Here is a 13375-nt window from a genome sequence, read left to right as displayed (position 1 = left end):
CTCAAGGTTCCCCCAATCTGATGCTCCGTTCTGACAGGTGTTCATGTCTGCAGGCAGACAGTTCCACCTTTCTGTGTTTGTGCTATCTCTGACAAGACAGCAGCATCAGGAGCTGCAGGGAAGTTTGGATAATACAGGAGTAACCAGCTGAATGGAATCGCAGCACAGAGTCACAGAAGGGCAGGGGACAGAAGGGTGCCAGGTTCCACCTCTTCTGTGCTTCCTTCTCATGCATGGTTTCAATTTGTCTGGAGCTGTGTCCTAAAAGTTATGGAGCTGTGCAGGGAAGTATACAGATGGGTTAAAGCCCAGGTGGATGTCAATCCATCTATTACTGTCAAAGACAATGAAAACTCTTTATAGAAACACTCTAATAATGGAGGATTCAGGAGCTTCATCATCTTTTATTGTCTGTGGGAGGAAACCTGGTGACAAGAGATGAGGTGAAGGCTGAGGGACTTAATGCCTTCTTTGCCTCAGGCTCTAGCAGCAAGACCAGTTGTTCCCCTGGACATTTCTTCTTCCTCATGGCCAGTGCCACCCTTCGAAGGGGCACTTTGTAGTAGTTTTTTCTCTCCTGCTCATCTCCACAACAAAACAAAGCTCCATCAGGGTGGAAACTACTCCTGAAGCAGGCATCCCAAGCCATCAGGCTCCTTGCAGCCTGTCAGCCAAGCACACAGAAGTCACCTCACCAGCATCTCCCAAGGCCTGGGCCTGCTGCTGGCCTTGCAGCTTCTTGGCTAGACACAGCCAAGCCTTGGGCCTGCTGCTGTCCAGTCCTAGACTCAAGGAGAAGGGACAAGACAAGCCCTCTGCGGGCCTTCTTTGTGTCTGGGTCCTCCTGGGGATGGAGGCAGAGGGGATCCCACAGTCGGAATGCCAAGCAGGGGCCTTCTGCTGGCCTAGCAGGGCCACTGGCAGATGTCAGCCCCAAAGTGCCGATCCCAGGGAGAAGCCAAGGCTGACCTGCCACCTCCAGACACAAGGGACCTCACAGTCCCTTTGCGTGACACGTTCCTGCTGCTGCCCTATCAGCTGCAGAGACAGAAGTGACCTCCCAGTCACTGCCCCAGTCACATTCCTCCTGCTGGGGCAGGAGATCCTGAGGCAGAGCTGACTTCTCTCTAGCCCCCTCGGTACCTGTTTTTCACGTTCTGGGTTAGAGATGAAGCAAAGTTTTAATGGGTGTATTTGGTGTTCTGCTTGTGGTGTCAGGTCTGTGGTTAAGGTATGGGCAAGATCTGTGGTTTAGGGTTTTTTTAGGTCTGCCAAGGAGTCTAGGGTTAAATAGACCGTTTTAATGCTAGTGTTAAGGGAAGGCATTAGGGTTAGCAAGAGAGAAAATGGACTCCGTTCAGAGTGTTGGAGTGGCATTTAGGTTGAGGTATTAAAATTCCTGGTTCAATTAAGTTAAAGGGCATACGTGACTGTTTTAAGTCAGTGTTACCACAGCATCAACATTACATGAAGCCTCATACCTCTGTGAAAACATTAATTTCTGCTGGCCATGCTCTTCTTCCCACCCCAAAATCTCACATCTCTCTTGTCCAGGCTGCTCCTGACCTCCCCATATCTTATTGGGATCAGCTTTCTGATGACATTCTTGATCCCATACTATCTGTCTCACCTCTGCTGGCTACTCTAGTCTTGAGACAGAAGTGACATTGTAGTCAGGAGGGAAAAAGGCACAAGGTCTTTAGGAGCATCCTGTACAATGTGCCCATCAGCTCTGCACCTCCACAAAACTGCACTTCCTACCTATAAGTTTTGTTTCCCAAATGGCTTCTCTGGTCCAGGGTTCCGTTTTCCAGGCCCTCACGCATGGTTTTGTTTCAGATGTGCAGGGATGGGATAAGGAAATCCAAGGCATGGATGGAACTGAGCTTGCCAAAGGATGCAAAGAATAACAGGAAGAGATTCTACAGATACATTGCTCAGAAAAGAAAGGCCAAGGAGAGTGTACCCCCTCTGATGGATGAGAAGGGTGAACTGGTAATGACAGACATGGAGAAGGCTGAGGGACTCAGCAACGTCTTCTCCTCAGTCTTCCCTGCCAGTCAGGCTTCCCAAATCTTTCACTTCCCTGAACTCACAGATGGAGGCTGGGGTTCAAAGTCCCACCCGCTGTAAGTGAAGAGCATGTTTAGGAGCACCTGATGAAACTCAACACGTACAAGTCTATGCGGCCTGATGACTTGCACACCAGGTCCTGAGGGAACTGGCTGATGTAGTTGCCAAGCCTCTCTCCATCATATCTGAAGAGTCCTGGCAGTCGGGTGAAGTCCCTGGTGACTGGGAAAAGGGAAACATCACTCCCCTTTTGATTAAGGGTAGAAAGGAGGACCCAGGGAACTACAGAATGGTGAGCCTCACTTCTGTGCCTGGCAAGATCATGGAAAAGATCCTCCTGGAATCAATGTCAAGGCACATGCAAGAGAAAGAGGTGATCCGAGACAGCCAGCATGGCTTCACCAAAGGGTTAATCGTGCCTAACCAGTCTCGTGGCTTTCTATAATAGAGTGACCACATCAGACGACAAAGGAAGACTGACCGATGTCATCTACTTGGAATTGTGTTGTCACAGTTGTGGTTTAACCCGGCTGGCAGCTAAACACCACACAGCCGTTCGCTCACCCTCCCCCCTCCCTGTCTGCCATGGGGGAGTGAAACGGGAAAGTGAAGCCTCTGAGTTGAGATAAAGACAATGTATTAAGATGGGAAAATAGTAATAATAATAATAATAATAATAATAATAATAATGATAACAGTATTACTAACAATAATGTGTAAGAAACAAGTGATGCACAATGCAATTGCTCACCACCCGCTGACCGATGCCCAGCCTATCCCCGAGCAGCCGGCCCCCCACCCCGGCCAGCCACCCCTATATATGTTGTTTAGCATGACGCCAGATGGTATGGAATACCCCTTTGGCCAGTTGGGGTCAGCTGTCCTGGGTCTGTCCCCTCCCAGCTCCTGCTGCACCCCCAGCCTGCCCGCTGGCAGGACAGAGCGAGAAGCTGAAAAGTCCTTGGCCTGGTGTAAGCACTGCTCTGCAACAATTAAAACATCAGCATGTTATCAGCACTCTTCTCATCCCAATCCAAAACATAGCACCCTACCAGCTACTAGGAGGAAAATTAACTCTGTCCTAACTGAAACCTTTCCTCATTTTAAAGGCTGAATCTGCTGCATTTCATTTTGGAGCATAATTTTCCTATAGATATTGGTCTAGGGTTACTCCTTTGGAGCCCTGCTTAGGTAGGAAGAGCAAGGTTTTTCCTATGTAAAAACAAATAACAGGAAATCATGCTGCAATTTTCAAAAAAAAAAAAAGTTGAAGTTCCTCATTTTTTTGCCTCCAGTGATGTTTACCTTCCCAAAAGGATGACTGTACATGATGTATTTTACAATGATTAATAGGAAATTTAAAATAATTGTGTTAATATTAATCCATATCATACTAATTCAATGATTAATGCTGAGTTTCTTGCTAAGGAAACCATTAGACAGACTGCTGAGAGATGGGCGAGCTGGAACTCACTGAAACTCAAAGCAGCAACTGGGTTGGTGAGAGCGGTCTGAGTGATCCAAGAGTAAGGGGAGGGCAAAGCAGGAGAACCATGGGAAGTGCATAGGTCCAGACAGGCAGCTGGAAAGGGGACATTCAGCAGGGTCTGTGTAATCAAGTCAGGTTTTCTTCCTAGAAAATGAGGGAGCACACCATGATAGACAAAGCGATGACAATGCAAGTATAGGTGAACACCAGTATTTCTTCTCCTGCAATGAATATACATTCTGAAAATTAACATTTCTTCATGATAGAAATTATCATTTACATGAGACTTTTTATGGAAGTGATTGAATCATTTGAGCTGATGTCTAGGTGCTTTATTAGTTAAGTACCCTGGCCCTCTCACACCATGGGGCAGCGGTGGGACCTTTTTCAGTTTCAGCCTCTATTTCAGAGAGGCTTTGCCCTCTCCCTGCACACCACGGCGCAGAGCCTGGCCCTGGATGCTCCGTGAGCGCCGTGCAGGTCGTGGTAGGCTGCGGTGAGGGGACGAATGTCCTGGGCCCCCTTCCTGCTCTGCCCAGGCCAGCAAGGGCCCCGAGCGGCCTCGTGTCCCCTGCCCCTGCAGCTCGGGGCTCCCTTCCCCAGCCCTGGCTCTGCAGCACCAAGCCCTGCTGGGAGCCCTCCCCTGCATGCTGCCACCGCTCCCTGACGCTGCTGGTGCCCTCTGCCGGGCACTGCCCAGCTCAACCCAGCCCCTGCCCACCTCTCCCCACCCCCTTGCTCTTGCCTGGTCACCCACATTTGGCCCTTTCTGCTTGTTCACTGAAGGCCTCTGAGACCTTTGTGCTGTGGCCTCGCTGTGTGTCCTGGCATTGCAGAGCTCCCATCAGCCCATGCATCCTTTGGCTTAGCTTTACTGTGAAGACCCACTCGCTGCCCACCCAACAGAAGGCACACGGCATCCCAGGAGAACCCTTAGGATATCCTGGTGGCTCCCGATACCTCCCTGATGCCGCCAGCCCTGTCACGTTTCAATCCCAGGAAGCTGCTTCTTGACCAGTCAGGGCCTCCAGGGGCACTGGGAATCCACCAGTGATGACTCAGTCCAGCCCTGACTCCCTCACCCCCCACCCCGTGCCCTCCATCCCCTGTGTCCAGGTGGCACCCAAGCACAAGAGTGAGGCCTTGAGCCTGGCATTCCCTTGCCAAAACGAGGACAATATCCGCCCCATATTCCACACCATCTGCATCGTGCTCAGCTCCAGTACTTTCTAATTAATCACCACCACCTTTTCTCTTTTGATATACACACAGAGATATCATGCCCTTAGTCTGGGGGTGTCCTGCTGTTGGCTAGAATCAAGTTAATTTTCCTCCTAGTAGCTGGTATGATGCTGTGTTTTGCATTTAGCATGAGAAGAATGATGATCACACACTGATGGCTTAGTTGTTACCCAGCAGTGGAGGGCTGGGGGTGCCTGAGGAGCTGGGGGGGACAGAAGCAGGACAGCTGACCCCAAGTGGCCAAAGGGATGTTCCATACCGCAGCCGTCATGCTGAACAATCGATATCGGGTGGCTGGCCAGGGTAGGGGGTACCACTGCTGTGGGACAGGCAATCACCATCACGGTCATCGTCATCATTGTTCATATTATTTGTCTTCCCTTTCTGTCCTATTAAACTGTCTTCATCTCAACCCATGATTATTATTATTTCTTTTTCCCCCCTCCTCATTGTCTCCTGCATCCGCTGGGGGTGTAGCAGGGTGTGTGTGTGAGGGAATGGCTGTGTGGTGCTGAGCTGCCTGCCGGGTTAAACCACGCTCTTTTTGGTGCCCAACATGGAGCATGAAGTTTGAGCCAATGACAGATCTCACCACAGCATGTTAAATAAAAAAAAATAATAATAATAATAAAATAATAGGAAGCTATTACAAGCATTAAATAATTTTAAGAGTTGCTGATAAAAAGTTTATTTATTATTATTTTTTTAACCTCAGGCCCGTTGTGCTCAATTTCAGAACTGTGTTGTATAGCACATGACTTCCTGTATGTCTCCCCTGTCATGCTCTTTATCTTTTCTGATGGCTGCTTCAAGTTTATTCTTTTCTTGTATCGTGTAACACTGGCTTATGATATGATAAAATTCCTGGTCATGAAACTAATCTGGTACTTGTACTCAGCATTGCCATTACCTCCGTACCTTGGGAGCCATCTCTCAGAAACTATTAAGAATTACACTCTTGACCTTTTCTCCTCAGGAAACCAAGCCATGGGGGAGACAAGGGGAGGACACTTTTCCTCACTGGTTCACTCTCCCTTTCTCCTTCACCTCCCCCTTCTCCTCCAGGCTAGTTACACTAGCTCTTCAAAGTTTTGAATATCCTTGGGATGGTCAAACCAGCATGTTCCTATTGTTATGTCTCCTGAATGTGTTTCAGCTTTTGTTTAAAGTCAAACAACCACTTAAGCATGCCATCCAGAGATGTGTCCAGAGGCAGGAGAGTGAGGAGTGGCAGGGAGTGTGGGAGGATCTGGGCAGGCACCTAGAGCAGGGGGCACCTCCACTGTTTTGGAACTTCACCTCTGAGCAAAGGTAGAATCCTAAAAAAAATGGTTAAATGCTTGGAAAAGTGGTGTTATCACCCTGGCATTTCCAAAGAAACACATACCACTGCAGTGTGCTGGGTCTCGGCCTATGCTTACAGAGCCACAATCAATGCCACTCCAACCTCTGTGACAAGCCCTGCAGCCACTCCCACCCCTCTGACAGACCCTGCAGCCACTACAGCATCTGTAAAATGCCCTGCAAAAACTCCAGCTCCTTTCATGGGCACTTTTTTTTCTTTTTAAGAAAGGAAAGAAACTCCTACCCAGACAAGAAAGGAGGAGAAAGAAGATGAGGCAGGCTTCAGAAAAGCTGGGCCATCATGTGAGTAGGAGGACAAAGAGGAAGAGGTCCTAAGAGCATCAGTAATCACGCGATCCCTATCCCTATGCTGCTCTGGTGCTGGAAGAAACGGGGCCCCTCCCTGGACTCAGAGGGCAGGAAAGGAGAGATGGTGGGTACACACGATGTGTCACCCTGTGGTTTCACCTGTGTGACCATGGAGAGGACATGAGAAAGTGGGATGGAAAATCTGCCTCAACCCTAGAGGCACGGGTATGTGAGTGGCAAGGAAAAACAATCCCTAAAAGGGGTTCTTAGAGAACTGCTGCTCCACTTTCCAGCGGGCAGTCCTGCAGACACAGTAAGGAATACTATGAGCAGGACTAGAGGGGCCCTGCCTCCAGCCAGGGGGAGGAAGGGGACAATCGGCTGTATTGGACTGTGTGGATTTGATGGCCTTGCACATCAGGCCCCCAGAAGTCTCAGGCTCCAGTGGACACCACTGCACAGCGTACCCTAGTGCCATCAAGCTGTGGAGGGGTGAACCCATTTGTATGTCTGGAGTGACAGGGGGATCCCAACACTGACCTGTACTGGAGGCTGAAGTGAGTCTAAGTGGGAAGGAGTGGCAAAAGCACCCCACTGGGACTGGCCCCAGACTCTGTGCATCCTTGGAAGAGACTGCTTCAGGAGAGGAGAGATATTTCAGGGACCCAAAAGGGTATGGGTGGGCTTTTGGCACAGCTGCCTTGGAGACGGAGGACATGATGCTGTTGTCTGCCTTGCCTTGGTCTCTCACAGGACCCTTCTGTTGTGGGGTTGATGAGGGCTGAAGGACAGCTGGTGCCAATCACTGCCACAGCCGTGCACCTCAGTCAGTAGAGCACCAACCGAGTCCGCTGACAGAGGATCGTCGTGGCCTGAAGGAAGTCATGCAGTGCTGAGTGCTGCCATGCCGGACACGGTAGAGCTTCCATGCACACTGGGATCAAAGGCACCCAAGCGTTTTGCCACAACTGATATTGCTAATGCATTTTTCTCCATCCGTTTGCCAGCAGATGGAAGGTCACAGCTTGCTTTCAACCTGGCATCGACTGCCCCAGGGCAGGAAACTCAGCCCTACCATTTGCCATGGACTGATCCAGAGTGCCCTGGAAGAGGAGGAAGCTCCTGAACACCTGCAGTACATCGATGGCATTGTTGTGTGGGGTGACAGAGCAGAGGAAGTGTTTGAGAAAGGGAAGAAAATACTCCAAATTCCTCTGACAGCTGATTTTGCACTAAAAGAACTGAAGGTGAAGGGACGTGCACAAGAGATCCTGCTGCAGGCTGGCCAGGGTCAGGGGGACCAATGCTCAGGGACAGGTTGAGCATCGGTGAGGGGCTTCTCAGGGATTGCATGGTGCATCACTTGCTTTGTACATATTATTGTTATTCTTGTTATTGTTATTATTGTTATTATTACTGTTTTAACTCCTTTTTCTGTCTTTTCAAATTTTCAATCATTCACTATTGTCTGGGCCCTTGTGCTTAGTGAAACACATCCAGTTTTCCTACACATCAGGGTCACCTTTACAGTGCCTTTGCCTCCTTGTCCTCACTGCCTCCAATGCTCTGCTCTAACGAGCTCCAAGGGAGGCTGTGTCAGTGCTGGCCCTCGGGGGGACACTGCAGGAAACTTGCCTCTGACTTGGACTTGTTGAGAGATGGCTTCAATTGTCTCTCAGTGCCTGAGGTTCGTGGGTTCCTCCCCAAAGCCCCCCGAGGGGGGATTCCAATGTCTTGGTCTGGGCGTCTGGTGCTGAGCTGGGCCGGGCTCCTGGGACAGAGAGAGCTCGTGGCAAGAGGGCCCTGGTGCAGAGAGACAGCTCTGCCCAGGAGCAGTTCCTCTACACAGCGCAGAAGTGCTGGGGGCTCTGACCGCAGCTGGCACGGGGAGAGGAGAGAAGGAGAGAGGGCTTGGAGGCAGTGAGGAGCGCATCAACAGAGGGCAGCGTGTGGCAGGACAGATCTGCAGGCTCTTGGCACCGTGAGTCTGTGGCAGCAGGGTCGTGCAGGTGGGGTTGCCAGAGGGGTCTTCTACAGCTGGCACATCCGATGGTTGATAGCATCTGTTGGGATGGGTCTCACTGTTTCTCCAGCGAGGAGTAGAAAATGCTTTAGTGAATGGCATTTATGATTGCATTTTTCAAGAGAAAGATCAAGGCAGGGGCTAGCAGAAAGGCAAGGCTTTTTTGCACTCTGTGCCTGAAGAATCCTGCGGTGGAGGGGAGGCAGGTTCCATGGTAATGGTTTGTCAGGATTGTACAGGAGACTGAGACTCCTAGAGCATTGCAGTGAGGGACCAATATGCCATCAATGAACTTTATCATAAAGTCCCTTCCTACACCTCAGCCCACAGACTGCTCCAACATCATCATTGTGGTCCTCTCAGGCTTTATCCTAGCTGATCTTTAGGAGCTGCAAACCCTCCGATGCCCAGTGCCCTGCCTTTGGGTGGTGTCTGGGGGCTTGAGGGGAGCAGAGATAGTTTGCAATGAGCAGGAGCTGCCTCCTCTGCAGGCAGAGCTGCAGCACAGGAGGGTGTGCTGAGTGTCCGTCTGTCCCTCCCTGGCCTTGCCTCCCCTGGCAGCAGCACGCTGCCATTCCTCCTGGCTTCTCCACCTGGCCGTGCTGCTGCTGCTCTTGTTCCCAGGCTGCCTGGGGATGGGGGTTTCACCTGCCCATGGAGTGAGCCCTCGGGGTGCCTGGGGGAAGGGGAGTACGGGGACAGGGTGAGGGGTCTGGAGATGGGCACGTTGAGCCTGGATTCTTTTGCTCCCTGAAGTGTCCAGGTTTTTTAGGCACAGGAGCAAACACCGCAGGGAAGTGGTCACAGCACTGAGGCTATCACAATTTAAGAAATATTTGGACAACACCCTCTGGCATGTGGAGCAATTTTTGGGTGCTTATATACAGATTCAGGGGTGGGATTTGACCATCCTTGTGGAACCCTTCCAAGTCAGGATATTCTATGAGTCTATGACTCTATGAATCTCTGAGTGCAATTGTCCTGCATCTCAGGTGGATGCCAGTACAGGGCAGCTGTGACCAGCTGTAATGGACAGACTGGCTGGCCTCTCTAAAGAACACTCTGTATTGAAGGGACAGTCCCTTTGCCTCTGATGATCCACAGGTTTTCTCTTGGATTGCAGCAGAAATGCCCAGGATTTCTGCCTTAGAAAAAGTCCTCAGGATTGGGGTGGGCAGCTAGACAAAAAAAAATACAAAAATAAATCCCCACAGCCATGCTCTGCAAATGGATGAATTGTGAGCAACAATATGAAAAAGCTCCTTATTAGCAGGTGACTTGAATGTGAAATGAGCCAATGTTCCTCTTAACCTCTTGTTGTTGGGCAGGACTGCCTCGTGTTGCTCACAGCAGAATCCCCTATTCACTGGGATATCCTCAGGCAGCGTCAGTAAGACCTCCTGAAAGGCACCTGCCAACTGTAATCCTGAAAGAGGACAGTCATTACATTGGATTAATTGAGAAAGAGAAAAAGATTTTCTCATAAAAGTTTTTGGATTTATTAATGCTTTTTATCCCCCTGGGACAGAAACGCATGCCAAGAACCAGCAAATGCCCAACAGCAGCTCTGTGAGCGGGTTCCTCCTGCTGGCATTCACAGACACACGGGAGCTGCAGCTCCTGCACTTCGGGCTCTTCCTGGGCATCTACCTGGCTGCCGTCCTGGGCAACGGCCTCATCCTCACCGCCGTAGCCTGCAACCACCGCCTCCACACCCCCATGTACTTTTTCCTCCTCAAACTCGCCCTCCTTGACCTGGGATCCATCTCCACCACTCTCCCCAAAGCCATGGCCAATGCCCTCTGGGACTCCAGGGCCATCTCCTTTCAAGCGTGTGCTGCACAGGTCTTTTTCTTTCTCTTCTTCATATCAGCAGAATATTCAGTTCTCACTGTCATGTCCTACGACCGCTACGTTGCCATCTGCAAGCCCCTGCACTACGGGAGCCTCGTGGGCAGCAGAGCTTGTGCCCAGATGGCAGCAGCTGCCTGGGGCAGTGGCTTTCTCAATGCTGTCCTGCACACGGCCACTACCTTTTCCCTGCCCCTCTGCCAAGGCAATGCTGTGGACCAGTTCTTCTGTGAAATCCCCCAGATCCTCAAGCTCTCCTGCTCAGACACCTACCTCAGGGAAGTTGGGGCACTTGTGTTTAGTGTTTCTTTAGTCTTTGGCTGTTTTGTTTTCATTGTGGTGTCCTATGTGCAGATCCTCAGGGCTGTGCTGAGGATGCCCTCTGAGCAGGGCCTGCACAAAGCCTTTTCCACGTGCCTCCCTCACCTGGCCGTGGTCTCCCTCTTTATCAGCACTATCATGTTTGCACACTTGAAGCCCCCCTCCATCTCTTCCCCATCCCTGGACCTGCTGGTGGCAGTTTTATATGTGGTAGTACCTCCAGCAGTGAACCCCCTCATCTACAGCATGAGGAACCAGGACCTGAAAGACACACTGAAGAAAATGCTTCTAGTTGTAATATTTACTTAGCAATGATTTGGCTATCTCACTTTTCTAGTTTTTTTTTTTTAGTTAATCTGAGCCAAATTTTACCTTTATGTGTAGTATTGTTTGTAATTCTCTTTGCAGTTAAATATTTGCTTTCATTCCTCTTTTCCAGATGACCAACCCTTTGTTTGACTGAGATTTTTTCTGTAAACATGTTTATTCCTAAATGACACCTGGCCTCCATTGTGGCATCTGGGTACTAAAAGTGAAGTTGCTCAGTGCTCAGGGCTCTTCTTCCCAAAGTGGAGTGCAGAAGATGCTCAGGGAATGCCAGGCTCAAGGCCTCACTCTTGTGCTTGGGTGCCACCTGGACACAGGGGCACGAGGGCATGGGGTGGGGGGTGAGGGAGTCAGGGCTGGACTGAGTCGTCACTGGTGGATTCTCAGTGCCCCTGGAGGCCCTGACTGGTCAAGAAGCAGCTTCCTGGGATTGAAACGTGACAGGGCTGGTGGCATCAGGGAGGTATCGGGAGCCACCAGGATACCCTAAGGGTTCTCCTGGGGTGCCGTGTGCCTTGTGTTGGGTGGGCAGCGAGTGGGTCTTCACAGTAAAGCCAAGCCAAAGGATGCACGGGCTGATGGGAGCTCTGCAATGCCAGGACACACAGCGAGGCCACAGCACAAAGGTCTCAGAGACCTTCAGTGAACAAGCGGAAAGGACCTAGACTGGGTGACCAGGCAAGGACCGGGAGGTGGGGAGAGGTTGGCAGGGGCTGGGCTGGGCTGGGCAGTGCCCGGCAGAGGGCACCAGCAGCGTCAGGGAGCGGTGGCAGCATGCAGGGGAGGGCTCCCAGCAGGGCTTGGTGCTGCAGAGCCAGGGCTGGGGAAGGGAGCCCCGAGCTGCAGGGGCAGGGGACACGAGGCCGCTCGGGGTCCTTGCTGGCCTGGGCAGAGCAGGAAGGGGGCCCAGGGCATTCGTCCCCTCACCGCAGCCTACCAGGACCTCCACGGCGCTCATGGAGTGTCCAGGGCCAGGCTCTGCCCCGTGGTGCACAGGAAGAGGGCAAAGCCTCTCTGAAAAAGAGACTGAAACTGAAAAAGGTCCCTCCGCTGCCCCGTGGTGTGACAGGGCCAGGGTGGGACAGCTTACCTTTATTGGATGTAGTTCTTGTGTAATTTGCATTGGTGATGGCACAAAAAGACAGTTCCTTCAGCAGTGATGTACATCCTTCTTCATGTTAGGACACCACTCAACGTCCTTCACTCTGCTTTATCTCACAGATGAACTGGATTAGGTCTCCTTGATTACTCTGAGGCACAGTGCAGTGCTTTTTCCCTTCTGCTACTCCAGCACAATATGTGTGACTTTCCCTTACTCTGCGCATTGACTTGACGGGTCATTTCACATTTTTCACTTTCAAAACCTTAGTTGAACGGGTACCATTTCCAAAGTGAGACAAGTTGATGGGTTCTGGCTCAGCCATTTGAAGCGTGCTATACTTGAGTTTTTCAGCATGAGTTTGCTAGAGATGACCCAGGAAGGTAAATGCATGTTCAAGTGTCTCGTAGGAATAAGGGGTATCATGGGTTAAGTAGGAGTAAGAATATCATGGGTTTCCAACAGGCATTTCAAATCTAGAGCAGTCCCAGGAACCCACTGAAGAAGGGATTTGTCTTTGAAGGGGTTTCCTGTGCTGGGATGGGCTGCAGTTTCAAGGAGAAAGACCATTGCTGGCAGTGGAGGTGCCCTGGGAACTCCACCTGGCTCCACCTGATTTTCCCAAAGGGCTCCGGTCTCCTGCAGGTCTTTTCTGACATCTGCTGGTCCAGGAAAGTGCCTAAAACAAAATGGGGCCACAGGGGGTTTTCCCTGGTTATACTTATTTTCACACAGCAAAGTTCTGCCTCAATGCCCAGTAATTTATTTTAGTACTTAACTAATAAAGCAACTACTCATCAGCTCAAATAATTCAACCCCTTCCGTTAAATGTCTCACATGAATGATAATTTCTATTTTGAAGAAATGTGAATTTTCAGGATGTATATCCATCGCAGGAGAAGAAATACTGGTGTTCACCTGTGCTTGCATTGTCGTCGCTTTGTCTATCATGGTGTGTTCCCTCATCTTCCAGGAAGAAAACCTGACTTGATTACACAGACCCTGCCGAATGTCCCTTTTCCAGCTGCCTGTCTGGACCTATGCACTTCCCATGGTTCTCCTGCTTTGCCCTCCCCTTACTCTTTGATCATTCTGACCGCTCTCACCAACCCAGTTGCTGCTTTGAGTTTCAGTGAGTTCCAGCTCGCCCATCTCTCAGCAGTCTGTCTAATGGTTTCCTTAGCAAGAAACTCAACATTTCTCATTGTATTAGTATGATATGGATTAATATTAAAACTATTATTTTAAATTTCCTATTAATCAGTGTAAAATAGATCATGTACAGTCATCCTTTTTG

At 50.4% G+C, this 13375-nt stretch overlaps 1 protein-coding gene across 1 annotated transcript; it reads left to right on the top strand.

The window, feature by feature from the left end:
- Nucleotides 1–8379: 8379 nt before the first annotated feature.
- On the top strand, nucleotides 8380–10961 carry LOC310890525 (olfactory receptor 14J1-like; the record flags this gene model as incomplete). The annotated part of the gene is made up of 1 exon (XM_083852854.1): nucleotides 8380–10961. The coding sequence occupies exon 1, from the start codon at nucleotides 10032–10034 to the stop codon at nucleotides 10959–10961; it is 930 nt and encodes a 309-aa protein (XP_083708980.1). The 5' UTR covers nucleotides 8380–10031.
- Between the last annotated feature and the right edge of the window lie 2414 nt (nucleotides 10962–13375).

Source organism: Anser anser, assembly GCF_964211835.1.
Source record: "Anser anser genome assembly, contig: HAP1_SCAFFOLD_32, whole genome shotgun sequence".
Taxonomy (NCBI): Eukaryota; Metazoa; Chordata; class Aves; order Anseriformes; family Anatidae; genus Anser; species Anser anser.
The sequence above is the reverse complement of the archived record's forward strand: the minus strand, read 5'-3'. Positions and strand labels throughout refer to the sequence as shown.